This window comes from Pongo pygmaeus, chromosome 4 (genome assembly GCF_028885625.2).
Source record: "Pongo pygmaeus isolate AG05252 chromosome 4, NHGRI_mPonPyg2-v2.0_pri, whole genome shotgun sequence".
Classification (NCBI taxonomy): Eukaryota; Metazoa; Chordata; class Mammalia; order Primates; family Hominidae; genus Pongo; species Pongo pygmaeus.
This window is the reverse complement of record NC_072377.2, coordinates 82,967,220-82,991,891: the sequence shown is the minus strand read 5'-3', so window position 1 is coordinate 82,991,891 and position 24,672 is coordinate 82,967,220. Positions and strand designations below refer to the sequence as shown.

General features: G+C 38.5%; 1 protein-coding gene across 2 annotated transcripts in view; it reads right to left on the bottom strand.

The window, feature by feature from the left end:
- Positions 1 to 24,672, bottom strand: part of JMY (junction mediating and regulatory protein, p53 cofactor) — a 94,132-nt gene that overhangs the window by 14,021 nt on the left and 55,439 nt on the right. Inside the window, exons 3-8 of one of the 2 annotated variants that reach the window (XM_054489738.2) lie at positions 22,833 to 22,983; positions 21,806 to 21,975; positions 12,736 to 12,901; positions 12,191 to 12,378; positions 6,580 to 6,666; positions 619 to 714 (exon numbers count right to left, since the gene is read on the bottom strand). In XM_054489738.2, coding sequence (XP_054345713.1) covers positions 619 to 714; positions 6,580 to 6,666; positions 12,191 to 12,378; positions 12,736 to 12,901; positions 21,806 to 21,975; positions 22,833 to 22,983 — 858 coding nt within the window. The remainder of the gene's footprint in view (positions 1 to 618; positions 715 to 6,579; positions 6,667 to 12,190; positions 12,379 to 12,735; positions 12,902 to 21,805; positions 21,976 to 22,832; positions 22,984 to 24,672) is intronic. The other variant, XM_063665426.1, reaches the window with a different exon arrangement.

Sequence of the window (24,672 nt, the reverse complement as noted above, 5' to 3'; positions counted from 1 at the left end):
TCCTTTTTTTCCACTGTAACACTTGTTCAAAAGCCTACTTCACCTATAAAGTGATCCTTCAGCATGCATAACTGAAGTAAGGCTCCAGAGTACTTTAAAAATGAGAACTGTGAGGCTTCAGCACAGTTCTGAGGAGATGTGTGGATACTGTGGTATCAGTGTGTGGTCATGGCTTACCCTGGCAAGAGAACTGCTGAAGCATTTCTCAAATATGCTGCTCCCCCCCACCTCTAATTCTGCCAATGGTCATTTGATGTATTACCACCACAGATTGATGTATGTGGAATAAATAACAAGTTGATGCTTGAGCTGGATAGTCAGTCGTAATTTAACTAATTTTTTAAACTCAAGAGGAATCTAGATTTCCCAGAGGCCCTTATCATTCCTCTTATACTACTGAAGCTGTGGGTCAAAGATCACAAGAATACTAAATTCGGAAAACCACCAGAGGAAATGGAGCCATGCCATCAAAACAATTTTAAAAAGGACTTCCATGGTTACAATAGTTTATAAATAAGGGAAAACCAAGTTTTTCCCACAAAGAAATCCTACAGGTGTGTATGTAGCTCTGTTTTAAAAAAAAAAGAAAAACAATAAATGGACCATTACTTTTAATACCTGTTTAAATGTTCGAAGTCTATCCAGTGTTCTCTGTCTCTCTTGGCTAACCCAGGCACTTTTTCTTTCTTCTTCATCATGTAATTTTTCTCTCTTCTGGTAAAAAATTAATAATAATTCCATTATGCTGCGTCCCAATTTTTATCATTAATAGGAAAAAAGATGAGAAGTTATCCTAATGTGGGCCAAAGGGGATGATTCATTGAACAAAATTTTTTATAGCACGAAACATGAAATATTTTTAATACACAGTTTTAGTGTAAAATACTTCTAGCTGCTATATTATGCTAACTTAAATGTAGATGACTTTAAAAAATAAAATCAGCAACCAGCCAGACACGGTGGCTCACATCTATAATCCTAGCACTTTGGGAGGCTGAGGCGGGTGGATCACTTCAGGTCAGGGGTTCGAGACCAGCCAGGCCAACATGGTGAAACCCTGTCTCTACCCAAAATACAAAAATTAGCCGGTCGTGGTGATGCATGCCTGTAATCCCAGCTACTTGGGAGGCTGAGGCAGGAGAATCGCTTGAACCTGGGAGGCGGAGGTTGCAGTTAGCCGAGATAGTGCCACTGTACTCCAGCCTGGGCAACAGAGTGGGACTCTATCTCAAAAAAACAAACGAACAAAAGCAATCAAATCAACAACCAATATAGCCAGCAGTTAGAAAAATATTTTTCAAGCATTATCCATGAATCATCTGGTTTAGTATCACACCTTATTTTTGGCAGTTATCTAAACAAACTTTTAATTTTCCCTATAGAGCTGAATCATCTAAAAGCTATATAATAAAATCTCATTTGGTAAAATTAATTTTAGTTAAATAAATGAAAAGGCTTTCTATATAGGTAAATGGGTTGTCTATTTTCTTGCTTTGTTTTAAAAAACTAGAGATACCTCCCAGAAGACCAGACAATTTCACATGGAAATTAACTACCCTCTCTTCCATTATTCTCCTGTCCTTTTCAAATCCAACTCCCCATTCTATTCTTCTATCATTTCTCTCCTCTTCCCCATCAGCTTTCCCTAAACAATATAATTTCTAATGAGAATTACTGTTGCATTTGCACTGGGTGATTATATCATAAACTCTAAGAAGAAAGTATGAGCAGGGAGATAAGGGTGGCAGGGAGACAACAGGAAATTGGAAAATAAAGCCAAGTGTGGTGGCTCATGCCTGTAATCCCTGCACTTTGGGAGGCTGAGGCAGGAGGACTGCTTGAGGCCAGGAGTTGAAGACCAGCGTGAGCAACACAGTGAGACCCTATCTCTACCAAAAAAAAAAAAAAGGTGTGGTAGGCTAATTATTCTGAATAAAATGCAATCTGGTGATATACTATTAATTTACACAAAAGGACACAAAGATACACCACACATGAACACAATTCAAAAGGGCTCTTAGAGCCTGAAATAAGTTAGCATGTGCCCAAGACAAGCATACGCCACCGCGCCCAGCTATTTTAAAAATTTTTTATAGAGACAGGGTCAGCCTGGTCTCGAACTCCTGGGCTCAAGTGATCCTCCTGCTTTGGCCTCCCAAAGGCTAGGATTACAGACAGGAGCCACCATGTATGTTTTCTTGAAGTGAAAGCCTGGAGTTTTGAGTGTGCTTATAAAAAACAAGAGTTCATTCTTTAATGGGGAAAACAGAATTCTCTTATCCAATTTGTCTCTGAGCTAATAACAATTTAAAATAGTAGTATTAATAAGTAATCCTCATATTTTGTTTTAGAGAGTTTACTATCAAATATTAAAATAAAATTCCTTAGTCTTGCATATTTAATTCACAAGGATGTCCAGGGGAAGCTTGCAATAATAAGGTTAACATCTAAGAATCTATATTTTAAACAATCCACCACGTAATAGGTTCTGACACTGGTGGTTTAAAACTAGCATTGAAAAACAATGATCTATTTTGATCTAAGCTAACTTTCATTATGCTTTATCTGTATATGTTAAAGATGACTAGTTATTTAATGGATTCATTCTCTGACAATTATATATTCCAACCAAGGTATTAGGCAAAATTCTAAGGCAGATGACATTTATCTTTGGGATTCCCTTAAGAATCAATTTCTTGGCCAGGAGTGGTGGCTCACACCTGTAATCCCAGCACTTTGGGAAAGCGAGATGGGCAGATAACTCAAGGGCAGCAGTTTGAGACCAGCCTGGCCAACATGGTGAAACCCCGTCTACTAAAAATACAAAAATTAGCCAGGTGTGGTGGCATGTGCCTGTAATCCAAGCTACATGGGAGGCTGAGGCAGGAGAATGGCTCAAACCCAGGAGGTAGAGGTTGCAGTGAGCAGAGATGGCACCACTGCACTTCAGCCTGGGTAGAGTAAGACTCCATTTCGAAAAAAAAAAAGGAAAAGAAAAATAATCGATTTACTAATTTTTACTCCTGTTGCCCCCAAAAAACAGATCTGGGAAAAAGATCTGATGCTCATTCATTCTAAAAAGTTAATTAGTTATTCCCCTCCACCAAAATCTTATGTTTTATAAAAAGAAATATATTGGAAGTGTGGAACCTTCATAAGTAAACTGATAATGCAAGTACAAATGGTTATAGCAGGGAGCAACTTACTCATCTCACTGTCATGCTGGTCCCCTGACTAATCTTACAAAGCAGTTTCTGACCCACAGAAATAGTAATGAAAACTAAAAGTACATTAATTAATCTATTTCTAGGTTCTAGGAGAAAGGTAATCTTACAGTTTATGGGTAGTTTGGCTAATTTTATGTGGTTAAAATGAAGAGTAAGGGGCAGCATTAGCTAAGAATGTGCCTTAAGGAGTAATGGAGACAAAGGCCCTTTGGCCTTTAGTATGATGCTAAAGACAGAAAATTTTAAAAATATCCAAATATAGAGATATGGTCATGTTGGCATTTCTGATATTTAAGTACAAATTACTGGTGTTAACTAATTTAAGACACATCTGAAAAGATGACTGTCAGGATAATATATATTGTGTGGGATGCGGCACAGCAATATGGGAGTAGGAGAAGGTTTCTAATGTAACTTTATATAAAGTGAACTAATATTCTCAGCAAACTAGGAATAGAGGGGAACTTCCTAATATTCTTAGCAAACTAGGAATAGAGGGGGAACTTCCTCTGCTTGATAAAGAACATCTATCCCAAAACCTGCAGGTAACATCACACTTACTGGTGAGAAACTAGAGCTTTCTTGCTAAGATCAGGAACAAGACAAAGATGTCCCCCTTACCACTCCTTTCAACATTATACTGAAGTGCTAGCTAATGCAATAAGAGAAATAAAAGCTGTACAGAAATAAAACTGTCTTTGAAGACAGATGTAGAAAATCTGAAAAAAAAACTGACAAAAAAATCTGGATTATAGATTATAAGAAAAGCTTAATTAACAAAAGTCAATTGTTTTGTAATACACCAGCAATGAACAATTGGAGTTTTCAATTAAAAACATAATACTATTTATATTGCCATCTCCCTGACAAAGAAGAGGAAGAAAGACTTAGGTATCTTAGGTATAAATCTTACAAAAGGTGTACAAGATCTTTATGAGGAAAATTATAAAACTCTGATGAAAGAATCAAAGAATTAAATAGGTGAAAAATATTCTTTGTTCAAGGATAGGAATATTCAATATTAAGATGTTAGGTGTAGGAGAAGGCGGCAGAGGCTAAAATAAAAATAATACTTAAAAAGCAAAAAAACTAAAAGAAGAAGTATTTTAAAATGAAAAAAACAAAAAAGATATTAGGTCATCCCTACTTGACTTATAAATTCAACACTGTCCCAATCAAAATCCCAGCAATTTTTTTGTGGCTACTGACAAGCTGATTCTAAAGCATATATGGAGAGGCAAAAGACCTAGATGAACAAAACAAAATAGGACACCCAAAAATAGACTGAAGAGACAGAATCATTTGATCTTTGACAAAGGAACAAGACAATTCAATGGAGAAAGGACAGTCTTTTAAACAAATGGTGCTGGAACAACAGGAAGTCCACAAGCCTAAAAAATCTAGACACAAACCTTATACCCTTCACAAAAATTACCTCAAAATGGATCACAGACTTAAATACAAAACACAAAACTATAAAACTCCTAGAAGATAACATAGGAGCAAATCTAGCTGATTTGGGGACTGCAATGACTTTTTAGATGCAACACCAAAGGAATGAACCATGATAGAAAGTGCTGGTAAACTGGACTTTGTTCAAACACTTCTGTTCTGCAACAGACACTGTCAAAAGAATGAGAAAACAAGCCACAGATCATGAGAAAATATTTGCAAAACAAAGGGACATATCTGATAAAGGAGTGTAAGCCAAAATATATGAAGAACTCCTAAAACTCAACAATAAGAAAATAAAAATCCAATTTAAAAAATGAGCAAAAAGGCCGGGCACGGTGGCTCATGCCTGTAATCCCAGCACATTTGGAGGCCAAGGAGGGTAGATCACTTGAGGTCAGGAGTTCAAGACTAGCCTGGCCAACATGGTGAAACCCATCTCTACTGAAAACAAAAATTAGCTGGGCGTGGTGATGCATGTCTGTAGTCCCAGCTACTCAGGAGGCTGAGACAGGAGAATTGCTTGAACCTAGGAGATGGACGTTGCAGTGAGCCGAGATCGCGCCACTGCACTCCAGCCTTGGTGACAGAATAAGACTCCAAAAAAAAAAAAAAGAGCAAAAGATCTGAACAGACACCTTACTAGAGATATATACAGGGGCAAGTAGGCATTTGGACAGATGCACTCTTTCGCTCTCTGTATATGTATCTGTTTATCTATATATCTGCATTAGAGATTTGCAAATTAAAACAACAGTAAAAGCCAGGCCCAGGAGTCCATGCCTGTAGTCCCAGGAGGTTAAAGCAGGAGTACTGCTTGAGCCCAGGAGTTTGCGGCTAACCTGGGCAACCTATCAAGACTCCATCTCTTAAACACACACACGCACCCACACACACCAAAAGATACCACTATACACCTGTCAGAATGGCTAAAATTCAAAAACGTAACAACAGCAAAATGCTAGAGAGGATGTGGAAAAACCTGAACTCTCATTCATTGCTTGTGGGAGTTCAAAATGGAACAGCTACTATGGAAAACAGTTTTGCAGTTTCTCACAAAACTAAATACACTCTTACCATACTCTCCAGCATTCATGCTCCTTGTTATTTACCCAAACTGGCTGAAATTTATGTGCACAAAAAGCCCTCCATGGGTGTTTATAGCAGCTTTATTAATTGCTGCCAAAGCTTAGAAGCAACCAAGATGTCCTTCAATAGGCACATGGATAAAGAGAGACATCCACACAATGGAACATTATTTGGTGTTAAAATGAGCTATCAAGCCATGAAGACATGGAGCAACCTTAAATGCACGTTACTACGTTAAAGAGGCCAACTGAATAGGTTACATACTGTATCATTCCAACTACACATTGGTAAAGGCAAAACTATGAAGACTATAAAAAGATCAGTGTTTGCTAGGGGCTTGGGGAGAGAGAGGGATGAGTAGTGGAACAAAGGGATTTTCGGAGCAGTGAAATTATTCCATATGATACTATAATAGCAGATTCATGTCATTATACACTGTCAAAACCAACAGAACACAAAACACCAAGAAAGAACCCTAATGTAAGCAACAGATTTTGGGGAATGGTGATGTTCAATGTTTCACTGATTTTAACAAATATTCCACTCTGCGGGATGTTGACAGTGGAAAGGCTATCAAGTGTGGGGACAGGAGTATAGGAGATGTTGACGGTAGGGGAGGCTACGTGTGCGGGTTGAGGGTACAGGAACTCTGTACTCTCCAATCAATTTTGCCTAAAAACTGCTCATTATATAAACTGAACTAATATTAACTTCCAGTTATAAGTTTTTTTATCATTCTCTACAGATTTTATCCACTCTAAAACACGTAAAAAAATAAAGTTTTGTTCAAAATCTTCAAATCCAAACTTACTAGTTGTACTGTGTGATGGGTTCTATATTCATCTTCAATCCGAGTGCGCTGTTGGATTTTTTCATTGTGTTTTGCAATACATATTTCCTGTAAATACATAAAATGTGTTTTAATACAAGTGAAACTTGGAAGACTCTGAACACCACACCAAGGTTAAATTTTGATCTTACTATATACCACCTACAGAACAAAGTATCACATTGACCACCTCTTGTTTCTTATCTGGACGACTGAAGCTGTAAAAGCCAAGTAACCAGGATCTTACAAAAAGACTCCTCTATTAAACTATTAACTACTATAGACCTCCTGGTTTCTCTTTTTTGAAGGAGGAGAGATGGGGCAAGGTGAACTGAAGGGGGTTGTCCTGAAAGGTCTCTTTCAGATCTGAAGTCTGCATCCAGAAGATTCCACATCTCATCATACTTTTTCTGAGAGACGGGGTCTCACTATGTTGCCCAGACTGGTCTTGAACTCCTGGCCTCAAGTAATCCCCCTGGCTCAGCCTCCTGAGTCACTGGGATTACAGGCATGAGTCATGGCACCTGGCTTCATTATGCTCTTTAAACATGTCTGGGCAAAAAAGAATATGAAAGTATTTACTTATATAAAATATGTATTGTTAAGCTCTCTCCGACAAGTTAAAGACCATGAATTTTTTGTCCAGACTGGCTTAAACAATACGGGATCTGAATCTTTTGGTCACAGACATAAGAGCTGCAAGAGACCTGGAAGACTAGAAAGTCAAAATTATCAAAATTATTTAGAAACTATGAAAAAAAAAGCATATATTTTCCAATCACAATATAAAACAGGATTTTTACAATAACTGTGAGATATGCACTACTTTATAAAATTATGCACTATATTCTGGTAACTTTTTACCAGTACCAAGCTAAATCTTCATTTACCCTGTGTCCTTTCCTAAGGAAATATTTGGAGAAGTTTTCCAGATAAAAGGGTTAGTCTCCAACATTCCAAAGCTATACTAAAATGATCTAAAATGATCACTTTTTTTTTTTTTTTTTGAGATGGAGTCTCACTGTTGTCCAGGCTGGAGTGTGGTGGCATGATCTCTGGCTTACTGCAACCTCCGCCTCCCAGGTTCAAGAGATTATCCCATCTCAGCCTCCCAAGTAGCTGGGACTACAGGCGCATGACATCACGCCTGGCTAATTTTTTGTATTTTTAGTAGAGACGGGGTTTCACCATGTTGGCCAGATTGGTTGAACTCCTGACCTCAAGTGATCCGCCCACCTTGTCCTCCCAAAGTGCTGGGATTACAGGCGTGAGCCACCATGCCCAGCCTAAAATGATCACTCTTTCAATTAGAGAAAGTTAAATAATAACCTTTGAAGTCAGTAAACTGTTATTTTAAAGCAAAATGTCATTTTTTACTTCATGTTCTTTACCCACTCTGGTTCACTCTATTGCCTATCAAGAATCTATCCAGTGCAATGGGGAAAACAAAGGGCATGTTAGATAGTGTCATGACTAAGTGATACAGTAACTCAGGTCTCTGAGTGTCTAGGACAGAATCCTACCCCTGCTCCATATTAGCTGCTTTTCCTTAGGTGATTTATGTCACTACTAGAAGCGTTGGCTCCCTTGCTTATAAATGAGGATACAGGTCCACAATCCCTTATCTAGAACAGAGGTCAGACATGTTCTGAAATTCAAAGTTTTTTGATAATTTAGAGAATGGTGGTAAGTTGTATATACCATATATATCCTAATAAGCAAGATCTGAAACCATATCCCATAATAAGTAGTAATAGTTAAATGAATTGTCAAAGTGAGAATAAGATAATAAATAACTTCATGTTAGCTCAGGTCTGGTTTTGCCCCCAAATGAAGTATGAAAATGATTCTAATTTTCTGAGCTCTCTGGATTTCATTTGACTACTGGGAGAATTAAAGAAGATAAAAAACAAAGAAAATTGTTTTTGTTACTCTTCTTGAAATGCTTAATCACAAAACATTGACTTCACCAGCACAGCCGGAGACCACCTATCTCCACTCTTTCAAGGGATGAGGCAGGACATGAACTGTGTATGCGATCTTATGATGAGTGCCAGAGAAACCAAGAAGCCAGTGACCTTGGGCATGTCGATATGTAAACAAGGGAATATATAGGATCATGTTACATAGGGAGGCATTTGTTTTTCCTTGTATATTTGATCTTCTCAGTAGCTTTCCTTTTAGGACTTAGTGTTTTGCATTTCCTATCTTTTCACCACCCTTCCTTATTTCACTACTCCTTCTCTCTGCAGTTCTGCCACCTCAGTTGCTGGGCTTGGGGTACAGACACACAAGTGTAAATGGAGAGATTCTCCAAGGCTGGGTTTCCCTACTTCAGATTTAGATTAACACAGAAATGAAGACTGAGGAATACTGACTAAATTGCTATGAGCTAACACTTATCAACAAGGGAAGAGCTGGTATTAAGCTGGTATTAAGTTCAGCCTGAAGCTCTTAATGCTGCTAGAAGAGTACACAGCTCTGTGGGCCATGGTCACCAAGGTTGCTCCTCTTCACCCCTCACCTGTACAGTTTCCTTTGCTATTCCATCAGTCACTGCTTTAGACCTCTGCTGCACTCCCTTCTCAGACCACCGAGATCTACTCCTTGCCCCCAACTTTTCTCGAAACCCTCAACATAAGGCCCCAACAGTCTCCCAATATTGGATGTCATGGAGTCATTTCTTTCTTCCTTTACCTTTCTGGAGCACCTGAGCCTACTGACCAACCTGTTGTGTGGAATCATCATCTTCACTTCTGTGACTTCAAGCTCTTCCACTTCTTCCAACTTCGATTACCCTTTCTCTTTGATCCCTTTCTTCTGCACACTCTCAAATGTTCCCCAGTGTTCTTTCCTTAGAGCCTTTCTCCTCGCACTACATCACAGCAGCTCAGTCTTTCATAACCTGTGCCCTTTACAATGCTTTCTCACCCCTAGCCAAGAATGTTTTGCTTCCTGAATTACAAATATTAAATACAATGAAGGTTTTTCTTCCTCAAACTATGTATCTACCCTGCTCCACCACCTTCCCTTGCTCTTTCCTATCAGCCTCCTACCTCCACCCCATCATTCCTAAGAACACCCTCCTCAGGCTGGGCACAGTGGCTCACACCTGCAATCCCAGCACTGTGGGAGGCTGAGGATTGCTTGAGCTCAGGAGTTTGAGACCAGCCTGGGCAACATAGTGAGCCCCCGTCTCTATTAAAAAATAAATAAAATATTTAAAAAATCACCTGCTCAGTATGTTGTTCTGAGACCATCTCATACACTCTTATAAGACCCAGGTGCCCAATTGTCTCAACTGTCTCACAGCCATCTCTACCTGGATGCCCAAGACCTCTTATATGCAAGTCTAAAACTCAGCTTATCACCTCCCACCCATATGTGCTCTTTCTCTGGGTTTTCCATCTTGGTTGGTGACACCACCATCTACCTCAATGCCCAATCCAGAAACCAGAGGGCTGATAGAGAATGGCTCTTCCTCCCTCCTTCACCACATCACTAAATCCTACTTTTTCTGCAAAGTGTCAGATCTAGACAGTTCAAGATTTGTCCATCTCTTACCCTGCACAGGCACTCACTTACTTCATAGTCTTAACCTCTCAACCTTACTGAGGTGGAGGATAATGACACCTTCCAATCAGAACCTTTCCATCTCTTCTCCTTCTAACCTATTTTTCATGCTGCCTTATCTTGCTAAAATGTGAATCTATTCATATTACCCCTTTGCTTAACTTATACTACAGACAAAGCTCAGGCTTGTTAATGTGGTATGTAAAATTTCCCATAACTTGGTCCCCACCCTGCAGCATGTCTTACAATGTAGAATGCTCTGACAAACCATGCTGTTTTCTGCTTCAGTGTCTTTGCTAAGCACTATTCTGTCCTGCTTGTAATTACCCCAACACCATCAATCTGGCCAATTTCTATTCAGATGTTAAAAGCCAGTACAAGTGTCATCTCTTCAGAGAAGGCTTTCCTCACTCCCTGCTCTTGCTCTGTTTTTGGCCGGCAGAACACTCATCTGTTCACCTGGTTTGCCTTCTCTAAAAGACTGGGAGGAGCAGGGACTATGCCTTGCTCATCTTTGTATCCTAAGTCTAACAATGTGCCTAGCATGCTGGTGAATTAAAATGAAATCAGACTTTCAATTAAGTCTGAATTGCGTAGCATTTTCAAAAACTTGCAGGTTTGCAAATTCCGAGTCTCAAAAGTACTGCATTATACACCTAAAAGTAATATATAAAATACTCCTAATATTCCTCAAAAACGTGCTCTTCTGAAATCTTATTTACTTTTCATTCTCCCCTAAAATTGTTCTACAGGACCTGCTGAAATCACTGCAATGTTTTTGTTTTTTTTTTTTTTTTTTTGAGACGGAGTTTCACTCTTGTTGTCCAGGCTAGAGTGCAATGGCGCCATCTTGGCTCACTGCAACCTCCACCTTCTGGGTTCAAGCAATTCTCCTGCCTCAGCCTCCCGAGTAGCTGGGATTACAGGTGCGTGCCACCATGCCTGGCTAATTTTTTGTATTTTTAGTAGAGACCGGGTTTCACCATGTTGGCTGGTCTCGAACTCCTGACCTCAGGTGATCCACCCACCTCAGCCTCCCAAAGTGCTGGGATTACAGGCATGAGCCACCGCGCCCAGCCTGCAATGTTTACCTGGTTGGTGCAGACTGGAACATGAAACGAAGCTCACAACTAGGGCTGACACAGCAGTGGGTTTCAATTACCACTGTCACGGGGAAATAGCAAAGGCACATAATTATGTGAAAGCCATGGCTCTGGATGGCAAGGTAACTGTTCTGTTGATGGACAATATGATAGAAGGTCCTGGGTTCTTGACTTACTGTGGATACATGCCTGCCTGAGTTTCTTTAATGTGCAAGAGCTACCTATTTCAAAAAGCAAAGGTATTGATTTTCTGTGGAATGAGGAAGTGGTAGCCTTGGAATGTGGTGAAGAGCAGGAAGGTGGGTTCTCAGAGAACATGACATACTTTTATAATACTTGAGCTTAAAGCAAATCAGTACCACACAGTCATCAGTTTGGTCTAGGTTGGAGAGCTAGTTCCAGATTCCAACTCTACACTAACAGTGACTAAAACAGCTCCACGATAGTTAACATCTGGACTAGAGTACAAAACATTTTTTAAGACACAGGAAGAATCACATTTCCACAAAATGAGTCATTCCACATATCAAGAATCAAACATTTTGAAATGTAATCAAAGTTAAATAAAGAAATAACAATCTATAAAATTCCTTAAGATTAAGGTCAGAATCAGGGCTTGTAAAAAACATCGCTGGGCCTCCTTAAATAAAAAGGGAGCCAGGAATCACATTATCAGGGATCCTGTAGTCAAGCCCTTTAGCAGAGTCACCATTAGTGGTTCTAGAGGTAAAGAGAACATCACTATTGGCTGTTTCAATGTGTTTAAGAGGGCAATTCTCAGAGCACTATAAACATATTGAGCACTGATAAGAGATAGTGCTTACTTAGTTTTAAAACATAAGTTTTAAGGACAAAACAGATGAGATAGTAGATATGGATAAAAGACTAAGTAATGAACAAAAGCAATATTTAAATACCTTTTTATTTCTGAGGTAGGATTTCTTGGCAGAAACCCGCCCACGTCTTGCTTCCAGCTGGCGTGCTTTCTGCTGAAGTTTCTGCAGCTCTTCTCTCTGTAAGTACGCAGATGCTGCCATCTCTTCCTTCTCCAGCATGGCCTCCATGCTTTCGTAAGTGTCATAGTATACCACTTCATCTCTTTTTTCTGTTACAGAACAGCAAAAAAGAGTAGTGGTAAAGAATATGGGCTAGGGTTTGGACAGAACAAGGTTCTAATCTCATTACTGACTCTGTAACCTCAGGCAAAGGCATTATCTCTTAAGCTTCTTTGTAAGTGGTGATTATTATTTAATACACCTCATAGAGTGAAAGTATGCAAAGTGTTTAGCAGTATCTGGCAAACAGTAAGTGCTCAATAAATGCTAGAAATCACCCCCCCCCCCGCCATCCCTACAGAAAACAATTTTTTAAACGTCTTAACAGAAGAAACATAACTAGTCCATAAGTATTTTCTCATGTATTCAATGTTTGGTGAACTTATGTGGTTAAATGCACGCCATACCTGATATAAGTCTTTTGATGCTTTCTAGTTGCGCTGTCAATAGTAACTCTTCACACTTCAAGATTTCAAACTGTACTTCATACAACTGAAGTTGCAGGTCATAATAGTCAGCTTCTAACTGATCCAATCGGGCTATAGCTTCTGTACCACCCCGCAAACTCTGCATCTGCATTGAAAATACAAATTAAAAAATTTCTAGCTGGTGGGGACAAGAAAATTGAGTTAGTATTAAAAATTAATACTAATCAGATAGCATAAACCTACTAAGTAATTGCTCTCAGAAAGAAACTTGTAGGCATGGAATCCAGACTTAAAAAAAATATATATATATATGTATAAAACAGTAATAATCAAGTCATATTATATGGTGGAAATAGGCAAACATGGTAAAAATAAGGTTTTAATGTTTATGTTATACTTATGCATATTTATGTTAATAATATATGTATCGTCTGGATATAAATGCTTTCCCTCTCAAAAGTGGGTGCTAAGTTATGTAGTTGCTCTTTTCACAGAGATATATGAAAATGACGGGGCCATTCTCAGATATTTACAAGAATGGTAAAAGCTGGTTAATGCCACATTATCTGGGGTTTTGCTTTGTTCCATGGTCACAGACTGGCTAGGTTCCGGGATCTGTTGACTGTAGAGTGAGGTGAGAATATGTGAGTGGAACAGCAGAAGACAATTGCTTTAAATGGAAATCCTTGCAATCCGTAAGGTGTCACTTTAGGTAAATGTAATCAACGTCCTAGGCTGAACTTAAAGTGAGAGCCAGAAATTTCTGGGCATGGCTCATAAAGTGAAGGATGGTCTTCTGTGAGGTTTGCTTGGTTGCTCAGTTCTTGGTATTGGAGTGGGAAAATTTTTGCCAGGAATGAAGGAAACCACGAAGGGGAAAGTGTACTTTAGATAACTGGTTCCTAACTCTTATTATTTCTATTTGGCTCTACGGAGAAAGGCAAATAAAAGAAGCCAAGGGAATGGCTTTTCAAGAGTCAGTGAGATGTGAAGGACAAGCATAGTTCTCTAGAGTGAGACAGTAAGCATTCTTCCAAGAACATGGCACCATTGCTTTGGCAGTTTAAAGGTTCCTGCTTAGAAGCTCCAGGAAAAAGCCCCAACATGGGCATCAGTGTGCCCTCAGAGCCAAAGGAGCAATAGTGAGGAGCCCTGGATTCAAGTGGCTTCCCAAGGAGTGACCTTCAAAGGAGGAGACGAGAGGAACAAAAGGGAAAATTATTAAGAGTATTGTTTACGAGCTCGTGTGAGACACATCACTGGGGTCCCAGAATACCAAAGAAATACTTGACTGGCGGTCAGGGACAACCTACAGGGAAAAAGACAGTGAATTTTTATTTTCCTAAATGATCCCTTTTGTCTGGCGAGGTTGGTAAAACCTGTCAGCACATAAAAAGAATACGTTTTAAAGAAAATTCCAGCTTTTGCTTTACAGTCTAGATATCTACACAGTCTTACCCAATAACTAGAATATTTTTCCTTAAAATATAATTTCAAATCCCTTTCACAAGAACTTTGAACTGAAAAGCAATGGTTAGGCTCCAGTCTAAATGTGCAGTGGTAAAAATTTAAAAATAACCAGGTGAATTAAATACAGTGGTACTTTGTTTTATGAATATTTTATAAACGGATACTTAATAGATTATCTAAGTGTAAGACTGTGAGTGATCCTGCTGCGTTAGGAAATATTTTATGGGTGACAAACAATGAATATAACCCCAAAGTGGGTTTAATTATAGCAGCTAGGGAGGGGAATGTGAACAATATGAACTGTTGTTTTTGTCCTAAGTCATAAAATAAGAACCAAGGAATAATGTCTACCCTGAGACTCGTGGACTCGCCACTTTAGATGATAAACATCCCTTTTCATACTCTCTTGGGGCTCTTGCCCAGCTCTGCAAACACAGCTGTAGGATATACATTGTTCCAATATCTGCACCCACACTCTCTATTACCATAGCATACAAACAGGTAAGATATCTAATGTTAGAAGGCTTTATTCTCAAGTGGGGAATCATTAAGTTAAAACCTTAGTGTAAACCAGTCTAAAAACCTTAATCTAAGATTACTTTCCAGTGATATTGTTCAGATCCAGGCTGTTAGTTCATTTTCACTACTCTGGTTCTACCCAATTAAGTGACCATTTTCTGCTACGTTCATGATGCTCTGCTAAGTTCCTCCCCTAGCACTTTGTAAGTTTCTCTCTCCTGCCCAATCTCTTGGCTAAGGAAAAAGGTTCAAAGTTCCCCAGTGACATGCCTTTACACTGTCAGCTTTCTCAACCACAAAGAGAACAGTACTCTGACTGCAGCCCAGAGCCAGGGTACTTTAAAAGCACTTGAGAAGCACAGTGCTACCAGGACACACTCAATATCAAAAATCAAACTGAGAAAGGAAGTGGGTATTCTCTTACAAGCAGTGACCTCACTCTCAATTTTTTGGTTTGGTGAATTCTATCTAGACCAAGAGTCCAGACGTGGATTTGCCAAGGGCTGTGGTCTAAAGATAACTAAAACCTCATCAGAGGCAGACAAGCAGTGAAGGAGTCTGTTAAATCCCAACCTCTGAAAGGACAAACAATAGGTCAGTGGTGGACTTTGGGAAAAGCTAAAGGGTTGTAGAACCAGAACATTTAGGACTTTTATGAGATCAGCAAAGGAGAAAAGGATGCTATGACTCAGAGAAATCTGTGAGGGCAAAATAATACTCTGAGGTCTATCTAATCTTCAATGTGGAGGCAAAATCCTTAGTATAAGGCATGAAGAGGTACGGAGCGGGCACCCTGCTCCAAATTTCCTCCCTGTTTTAACATCTGAAATTTCCAGACTGAGTTTTCCTGTCCTCAGCTGACAGCCACAGAACTAAGAGAAACAGAATCCAGGGTGAAAAGAGAACTAATTCCAGATAATGGAGCAGTGCAGGGAAGGTGGGTGCCACAATGGGGTGTCTTTTTTATACCTGAGAGCAGTGCTTCCCTGGGCAAGAAGAAACAAGCCCTGAAAGTAGTTTAAATACTCAAAGGAAAAATTGGCCACCTTAAAATTTAACTTAGCTCAACTTTTACTCTCCTAAACATACCTCAAGTATCAGGATACCAGTACCCCAAACCAAACTGTAACCTCCCAATGTGATCCAGGTAATGACTAGCAAAGTTTGAGCTAGACTCAATTCTCCTGATTCCTACAAGAGTGCTCTTTCCACTAGAAAAAATTAGGTAGGGATTACCAGCCAAAAAAGACGGAAAAATATCAAAGTGTTATTGTTATTGTTTTACAGCAAATCTAGTAAGGGGATGAAGTACCAATTCATGTCCATACATCCATGTAAGTACAACATACCCTGCTGATTCCACAATCATTCTCACCATGTGTAATAATGATAAAGTAGTTTTCATGTATACCTGTTTTGACTGTACTTTATCATGAAACCAGATGGCACTTTTTGCAAACTATGAAAATGAATTATGCCCTTGTTCTGCCTTTCACCCTACTGTGCTAGAAAATTCCAATGACATTAGAGGAACTATTAAAAGAGCTACCTGTGGACTGAATCATTCATTCAAAAAATACTCACTGAGCATCCACCACTGTTTGAGTTACAGAAAATATGCAGTCAACAAGAAATGAGGGTTCGAAAATAAGTCATAGCTGGGCATAGTGGCATGTGCCTGTAATCCTAGTGACTTAGGAGGCTGAGACAGTAGGGACTCTGAGCCCCAGGAGTTTGAGCTTGTGGTGAGCTATGATCGTGCCACTGCACTCCAGCAAGGGTGACAGGGCAAGGCTATATCTTTTTTTTAAAGGGTCATAAAAACCTTGGACAGCATAAGGGGAATGATGTTAAGGGCAAGTTTTCAACCAAAACTAGCCCTATTATGTAGAAAGAATGAACATGAGAATTAGTAACAGACAAGCCTGAGTATAAGTACAGGTTTCACCAGTAACAACTGCACAAATATGGGTAACACAAGTTGACAGAATTATCTGAATTCCGCATGTCAGAAATCCTGGAAAATGGAAAATTCCCATAATTTAATGTCAAACCAAATCTCACAATCCATTTGTGGAAAAATGTGATCTGAATTTTTCATAAACTATTTTTAATCCTTAGTTATTCCATTTAATGTGACCATGTGTTTCATTAGTGGACTAATAACACTTGTCTGAAGTTATATGCTCTATCTTACCTTTCTAAAATCTAAAAAAAACCTGGGATTCTGAAATATATCTGTCTTCAGGGAATTCAGATAATGGTTTTGGGCTTATAGCATAAAAAGTTATGTTTGAGAATTTAACAAGATAATATACATAAAGCACTAAGGACAGGGACTAAAACATTTTAAATTTTAACTGCTGCCAAAACAGAATTCATATGGTGAAAACAGAATTTAATATAAACTAAGGCCTTTAGAGTGGAACCTACCTTTTTGTATTTAGACTCTTTGAAATATATAGCATGCACCTATGCAATAATCTACTTATTGACAAATAAGATGAAAACTAAAAACCAATCTCCTTGCCTGGACAAGGACCTCAAAAACCCCACCTCAGCTCAGACTCAGGCTGTGTCTACCACATCACAGCTTTTTACTATTGGAACTTTCTGGCAAGGCCCATACAAAATGCCACATCACGTAGTCAACAGCATGCTTTGTGAACCCTGAAATGTTGGTTGAGGCAAGTAAACATCTTAAGCATGGAAATTATGTATCTTTTTCTTCTCTGTATTCCCTTCTGAGATATTGGCACAAAACATAATATACAATTAGAGTAATAATCACTAATATTTATCCAGGTCTTACTCTATGTCGAGTGCTATAGCAAATGCTTTATATGCATTAACTCATGAAATCATAACATCCCAGAAGGTATATAATATTTACATTTCAAAGACAGGTTAAGGAACTCACTGAAGCTTTCCTAAAGAGTTAAGTTTGCAGAACTGAGATCTGTAGAGGTGCTCTGTTCAGTAAGGTAGCCACAAGCCACGAGTGGTTATTTAAATTTAATTTAAAATGCTGTTCCTCTGTTGCAAAAGCCTCATTTCAAAAGCTCATTAGCCACATATGGTTGAAAACTACCCTACTGGAGAGGGTAAACATAGAACATTTCCATGATTACAGGGCGTTCTGCTGGACAGCACTGTCCAAATCCTAATATCCACCATGGTATATAATCAATGCTCAATAAATACTTGACGAATTAAAACTGAAAGAGGGGAATATAACCTTAATTAATCATAATTTAGCTACATGCTTGTAGGAGAAAGACAAAAATAAGTAGCTAATCTTCAAGACTAGTATGTATTCACATTCTATTAGATTATGTATGTTCAGAGAAATTATTAAGGAATTATAAATAGATGGGGAATTGTTAAAATCCTCTGCCAGGGAAAGAAAGCACACTGATATACTTTTTTTTTTTTTTTTTTTTTTTTTTTTTTTTTTTTTTTTTTTGAGACAGAGTTTCACTCTTGTTGCACAGGCTCGAGTGCAGTGGCATCATCTTGACTCACTGCAACCTGTGCCTCCTGGGTTCAAGCTATTCTCCTGCTTCAGCCTCCCGAGTAGCTGAGATTATAGGTGCTCGCCACCACATCTGGCTAATTTTTGGTATTTTTAGTGGAGACAGAATTTCGTCACCTTGGCCAGGCTGGTCTCGAACTCCTGACCTCAGATGATCCGCCCGCCTTGGCCTCCCAAAGTGCTAGGATTACAGGCATAAGCCACCACGCCTGGCCCTGATATACTTTTTAAAGCCTTTCAGCCACACGAATTGGAATCTAAAGGGTTTTCTGGTTAATCCCGGTTAACCACAAAATAGAAGTCCACAATTTAATTCAGATGTTTCATGATTTGCTTCATGATGGCATTTTATTTTATTTGGGACGGAGTCTCACTCTGTTGCCCAGGCTGTTGGAGTGCAGTGGCACAATCTTGGCCCACTGCAGCCTCTGCCTCCCAGGTTCAAGCGATTCTCCTGCCTCAGCCTCCAGAGTAGCTGGGACTACAGGAGCATGCCACCCACCTGGTTAATTTTTTGTATTTTTAGTAGAGACAGGGTTTTGCCATATTGGTCAGGCTGGTCTTGAACTCCTGACCTCAGGTGATCTACCCGCCTCAGCCTCCCAAAGTGCTGAGATTACAGGCGTGAGCCACCATGACCAACCTCATGATGGCATTTTAATTTTATCATCATCTATTTCAATTAATAACTATATAGAAAATCTCCTTATTTCAACATTAATCCTTATTTTAATAACACTTCTAGCATATATTCTACTCCTAATCCTATGTGGTTGTATGTATTTTAATCTTGTCCAATAGTTTAAAACGAAAAAACGTAAGCTATATCTGATAACCTGGATTAATAATATAGAACTGAAAATAAAGACTTACTTGCATGGTCAGATTATGCTATTATTTCCAAATCTAGATGGGGAGTATACTATTGAAAGAGTAGAATAAAGTAGCTACAACTAGTTAAACTCACAAAGGATTCTTTCACAGGTATTGGGCTAAAAACACAGTATTTTCAGCAGTTTTGATGAGGAAATCAGAACATGGGCAGTTATTCTGAAATAAGAGGCTCAGATACAGATGATTTGAGAACCTACTAAAATTGTGTGCAAAATTGCATATATATGTACATTACTCTGAGTACAGGGTTCTCACATTCTTAAAGGGGCAAGAATGACCTAAAAGGGATAAGAATGATTATAATTAAGACTCAGCGCCAGACGCAGTGGCTCACACCTATAATCTCAGAACTTTGGGAGTCCATGACATGAGGGGTCTCTTGAGGCCATGAGTTAGAGAACAGCCTAGGCAACACAGCAAGACTCTGTCTCTATTTTAACTAACTAAATTAATTTTAAAAAAAAAAGTTAAAAAAAGTTAAAAAGTTAAAGGGGGTATAAATTAAAAGGAACAGTATCAACTCCTAAGAGCAGTTAATTCTTTCAAGTCAAACAGAATTCTGCCTGCTTAGGTAATATTTAATATTTCAGTGTTAATTCAGAACATTTATTTCAAGTACGGTATTACGCTCGTGGCAAATATTCTGAAATATTTTACATTTAATTTTTAAATTAAATTTAAATTAAAAACACTTTCATTTTTACGGTTGTCTTAATTTTGTCACATCAAGAAGAACTTTGTTTTAAAAATAACCTATGGGGACAAATCACAGGGTAGTACTGTTTTGCAAAACCTCTACTGGCAAAGCACTGTTCTGGAATGGGCTTAATAATTCACATTTAGTCTCTCACGAGTAATGTGGGCATGTTAAATTAATGCTAATAAAACTGGTACAGTACATCACCACACATAGATACAAAGCACAATACCTATCTAAATTATACACAAAACAAGCATAAACCTGGCACGAATGACTAGCTGGCAGTTTTAACAAATACTGTGAAGAATTCAAATACAATCCAGACTATTACATTAATGGGACGGCCCCAGGGAATAGGACCCCCCCACTCCCCAAGATAATCATCTCAAACTCTCAGGACCCATTTCATGCTCGTTTTTCCTCTACTACTCTAGACCAACTACAGTAAGAGTAGTCAGAAATCTTACCCTCCCTTGCTCTCTTAGGCAGCTGTCCACTGACAGAATAACTCAGTATTAGCCAGGTTAGAACAATAATGCTAGATAATACAATGAAGACGGGCTGGGCATGGACCTTAACTCCAGCACTTTGGGAGACAGATGCAGAAGGATTGCTTGAGCCCAGGAGTTCAAGATGAGCCTGGGCAATATAGGGAGACCTCGTCTCTACAAAAAATAAGTAAATAAATAAAAATTTGCAAGGTGTCGGTGGGTGCGTGCCTGCTACTCAGGAGCCTGAGGTAGGACTGCTTGAGCCCCAAGAGGTCAGGGCTGCAGTGAGTTGTGATCGCACTCCAGCCTGGGTGACAGAATAAGACACTGTTTCAACAACAACAACAACAACAAAGATGAAGATAAAGGTGGTACTCTATTTCAAGCAAAAAGAGGGACTTAAGTTTAAAAGTTCTAGAATTTAAGACAACTCCAGAGAGCCAGTAACATGAGGGGAACAAGCTAATTAGAAAAGGATATTATAGTAGAAATGCCTCATGGGAACATGAGATGGGGATGAAATCTACGCACAGCGATTCTGAATATAAAGTGTGAACAATTTCCCGGATAAGCCAAGTTCCAATTTTACCTTCTAATAACCAGCAAATAAAAATAAGGGGAAATGAAATAATGATAAAAATCCATCAACAAAAAGATTTCTAGATCACAGGTATGATACCTTATAGGTTACTTCATATACTATTTTTTAAACAAGTGTATATGAGCATAAGCACTTCAAAAATGTCAATGAGAACCATCTTGCTGTACAACCTAAGCCAAAAAAATACATATTTTACATAATGCTGTATTCTTATAACTAAAGCAGAGATGATGATTTGTTCTTCTCTAGCAACTAAAATGTGCTACTTTAATAAATATGTACTCAGTGTTTTCAAGCCAATGAGGGCAACCCACAAAATGGGTATGAATATTTATACCTAAGTCAATAGTAAAAAAGGATAGACAGTGACTGTAGGGGGTACAGAGGAAGTGGGAGATGGGGGAGACCAGTGTGTTCCAGTAGGAATATAATGGGAAGTTCCAAAATGTAATGGTATAAAAGCATTATATAATCAATCCTAACAAAATGCCACTGCCTTAGAAATTTTACTGAATTTCTCTGGTCAGTGAAACTTTCTTAATAATTGCTGGAAAGCTTTACGTTTTTACAGTATAAAAAACTTTACAGCAACTAAGAAATTCTGATGCTGGCCCCTCTGATCAACAGTGCAGTGCTGCCAACCATCACACTGTGATGCTGTGAAATACGCTACGTCTAACTCTTCTAATGACAACTTAAGTCACAGGACCTATTGTAAGTGTTTTCATCTCATGAAGATGGCATAAAATCACTGCCTATCGAATTAAAAAAAGTCTTGTAGAAAGATTAAAATGACAAACTGTAACTTTTTCTGATTTTATTTTTCTGATTTTTGTTACCTCTTCCTTTAGTGCATGTTTCCGCTGTTCCAAGCATATCTCTTTAGCTCTCATCATCTGCAAAGTTTCCTTAGAAACTGCATACTGGAGTTTTTCCATCCGTTCAGCAGCTGCTGCCCATGATGCTTTACCAAATTTCTTCTGATCAGCTCGCATTCGATCATACACAGCTATTAATAATTTTTTAAAGAGAAATTAAGACAAATAACAATTTAATACTGAAGCATTTGAAAAAGATTTCACTGACCACACAGAGAGAAACAAATCCTGCTGTCATGATAAACTGCTTATAACTTTTTTCTTTTTTTCTTTTTTGAGATGGAGTCTTGCTCTGTTGCCCAGGCTGGAGTGCAGTGGCGCGATCTCAGCTCACTGCAACCTCCGCCTCCCGGGTTCAAGCAATTCTCTGCTTCAGCCTCCCAAGTAGCTGGGATTACAGGCACCCACCACCATGCCCGGCTAATTTTTGTATTTTTAGTAGAGATGGGGTTTCACCATCTTGGCCAGGCTGGTCTTAAACTCTTGACCTCGTGATCCACCTGCCTCGGCCTCCCAAAGTGCTAGGATTACAGGCGTGAGCCACCGTGCCCGGCCAGCATTTCTAAAGCATAATTTGAGAGTATCTTAGATTCTAATGTCTTCAATCTGTCCTCAGAAATAACGTTCTGCAGTTAAAACACTTATAAAATTAGCTTTCAGAAACTTTAAAAATACTCTCACATGTCCAGTGTTATTAACTTTCAAAGTTTCGAGGATAGCATTAATTCTGTGAGGTTTTATGCTTTTTTCCTCAGTATGTTAGTAGAAACACAATTATTTACTATTCATATTTAAATTATATATATTTAAAAATATGTTTCTATGAAAAGACTGATAGGATGTGCCTAATTTGCTAATAGTGGTTTTCTCTAACTGCTGGGATTATGAGTGATCTTTATATACTTTTCTATGTAATTTTTCTGAACATAAAATACTTAACCACTCATTTTCAAAAATACCTAAAGGATAAATTTACTGAGAAACCTACCTTTTTGAGCTTTAGCTGTTATTTCAAAGTACTTGACAGTAAGATCTTGAATAGACAGTACAGCCATGTGAGCTTTCCGCTGCCAGTCAGCGTCTTCTTTTTGTAGACTCTCAATTCTTCGAGGTCCCAGATAATCGTTCTCCATGGAAATCTTCAGAGAGAAAAAGAAAAAATTAAGAAGTTCAAGTCTTTCTTCTACTCATTCCTCAAACATTTAAAGTTTATATACCACAAAGAATACTTGTTCTTCCCTGCTCAAGAGGATAAGCTATTAGTTTACAAAACAAGTGAATTAACAATAATACTGAAGATATTTGACATAGAAACCTATTCCCCATTTTGCCCCTTCTTCCATCCCCCTCTCACTCCATACGTAGGCAAAGGATATATACCAATATGTTAAGACTGATTGTTTTTAGGTGTCTCGATGAGGAATTTATTTCCACTTCTATGATAAAATATCTTTTTTGGTTAAGACTCATTTATGCCCCCCAAAAATTACTTAAATTGTTTATTTCCTTAACAGCCACTATATAAAACAATTGAAAACCTGGATTTTCACAATGACAATACAAAAACCAGCCTATATGCATACTGAAAAGACTTTAGATAACAATAACAGAGGAAGGCCAGGCACGGTGGCTCAGATAGCTGAAAATCAAAGGATAGACAGGAATGAACCGGATGAATGCTAAAACAAAATTTAAAGAAGTGACAATATTAAAAGTATATTTCAAAACACTACATAGGTATGTTTTAACATGGAAGAAAGGTACAATCAAGAACTGCAATGGATCACTTACACATACAATCTTGCTTTACCATATACAGAGAAATAGCTTATCAACAAGTTATGTATGAAGCCAATGACAACTTTATTAGGATAAATTAAAAAAAAACAGGCAAAATATTAACCCACCCATGACACACTTAAAAAAACACTGATCAAGTATAATTAAGCCACTAAAAAGCTAGTAATAAATTCTGAAGGTAGAAATAATACAACCCATATTCTCCCTGTTTTTTGTTTTTTGTTTTTTTTGAGACAGAGTCTCGCTTTGTCGTCCAGGTTGGAGTACAGTAGTGCGAACTTGGCTTGCTGCAACCTCCGCCTCCCAGGTTCAAGTGATTCTCCTGCCTCAGCCTCCTGAGTAGCTGGGATTACAGGTGCCCGCCACCACACTCGGCTAATTTTTGTATTTTTAGTACAGATGGGGTTTTGTCATGTTGGCCAGCCTGGTCTCGAACTCCTGACCTCAAATGATCCGACTGCCACAGCCTCCCAAAGTGCTGGGATTACAGGGTTGAGCCATCACACCTGGCCTACAACCCACAGTCTCTAAACAATGCTGTGAAAGGAAAATAAAATCTCAGGACCCCAAATTCACTATATCAAAGGGCAAGATAAGCTTGGGAGCTGAGTCACGCAAAAACTGCTTTCCTTTTGCTCCCAGACAGACAGGGAGGATTGCTTGTGACCAGGAGTTGGAGACCAGCGTGGGTACCATAGCAAGACCCCATCTCTACTAAAAACAAACAAACAAACAAAACAAAACAAAACAAAAAGAAGAATTAGAATACGAAAAAAAACGAAAAAAAAAGCCATGAGTGAGCATGCCTAAGACATCAAGGGGAGCATCAGGTGTAGAGATCTGGGTGCAAAGCATGGGCAGACTTTCAAAAGGGAATAATGAGTAATATCTGGAAATATTAAGAGTAGAATTTTATATTAACAGAATTTTAGCCAGATACTAAAGATGGTTAAGTGTGTCTCTGGGTAAAACACCTTTGAGAAAAATAAAAGGTATTGTGGGGAAAGAATATCAGTTGTGTAGATGAG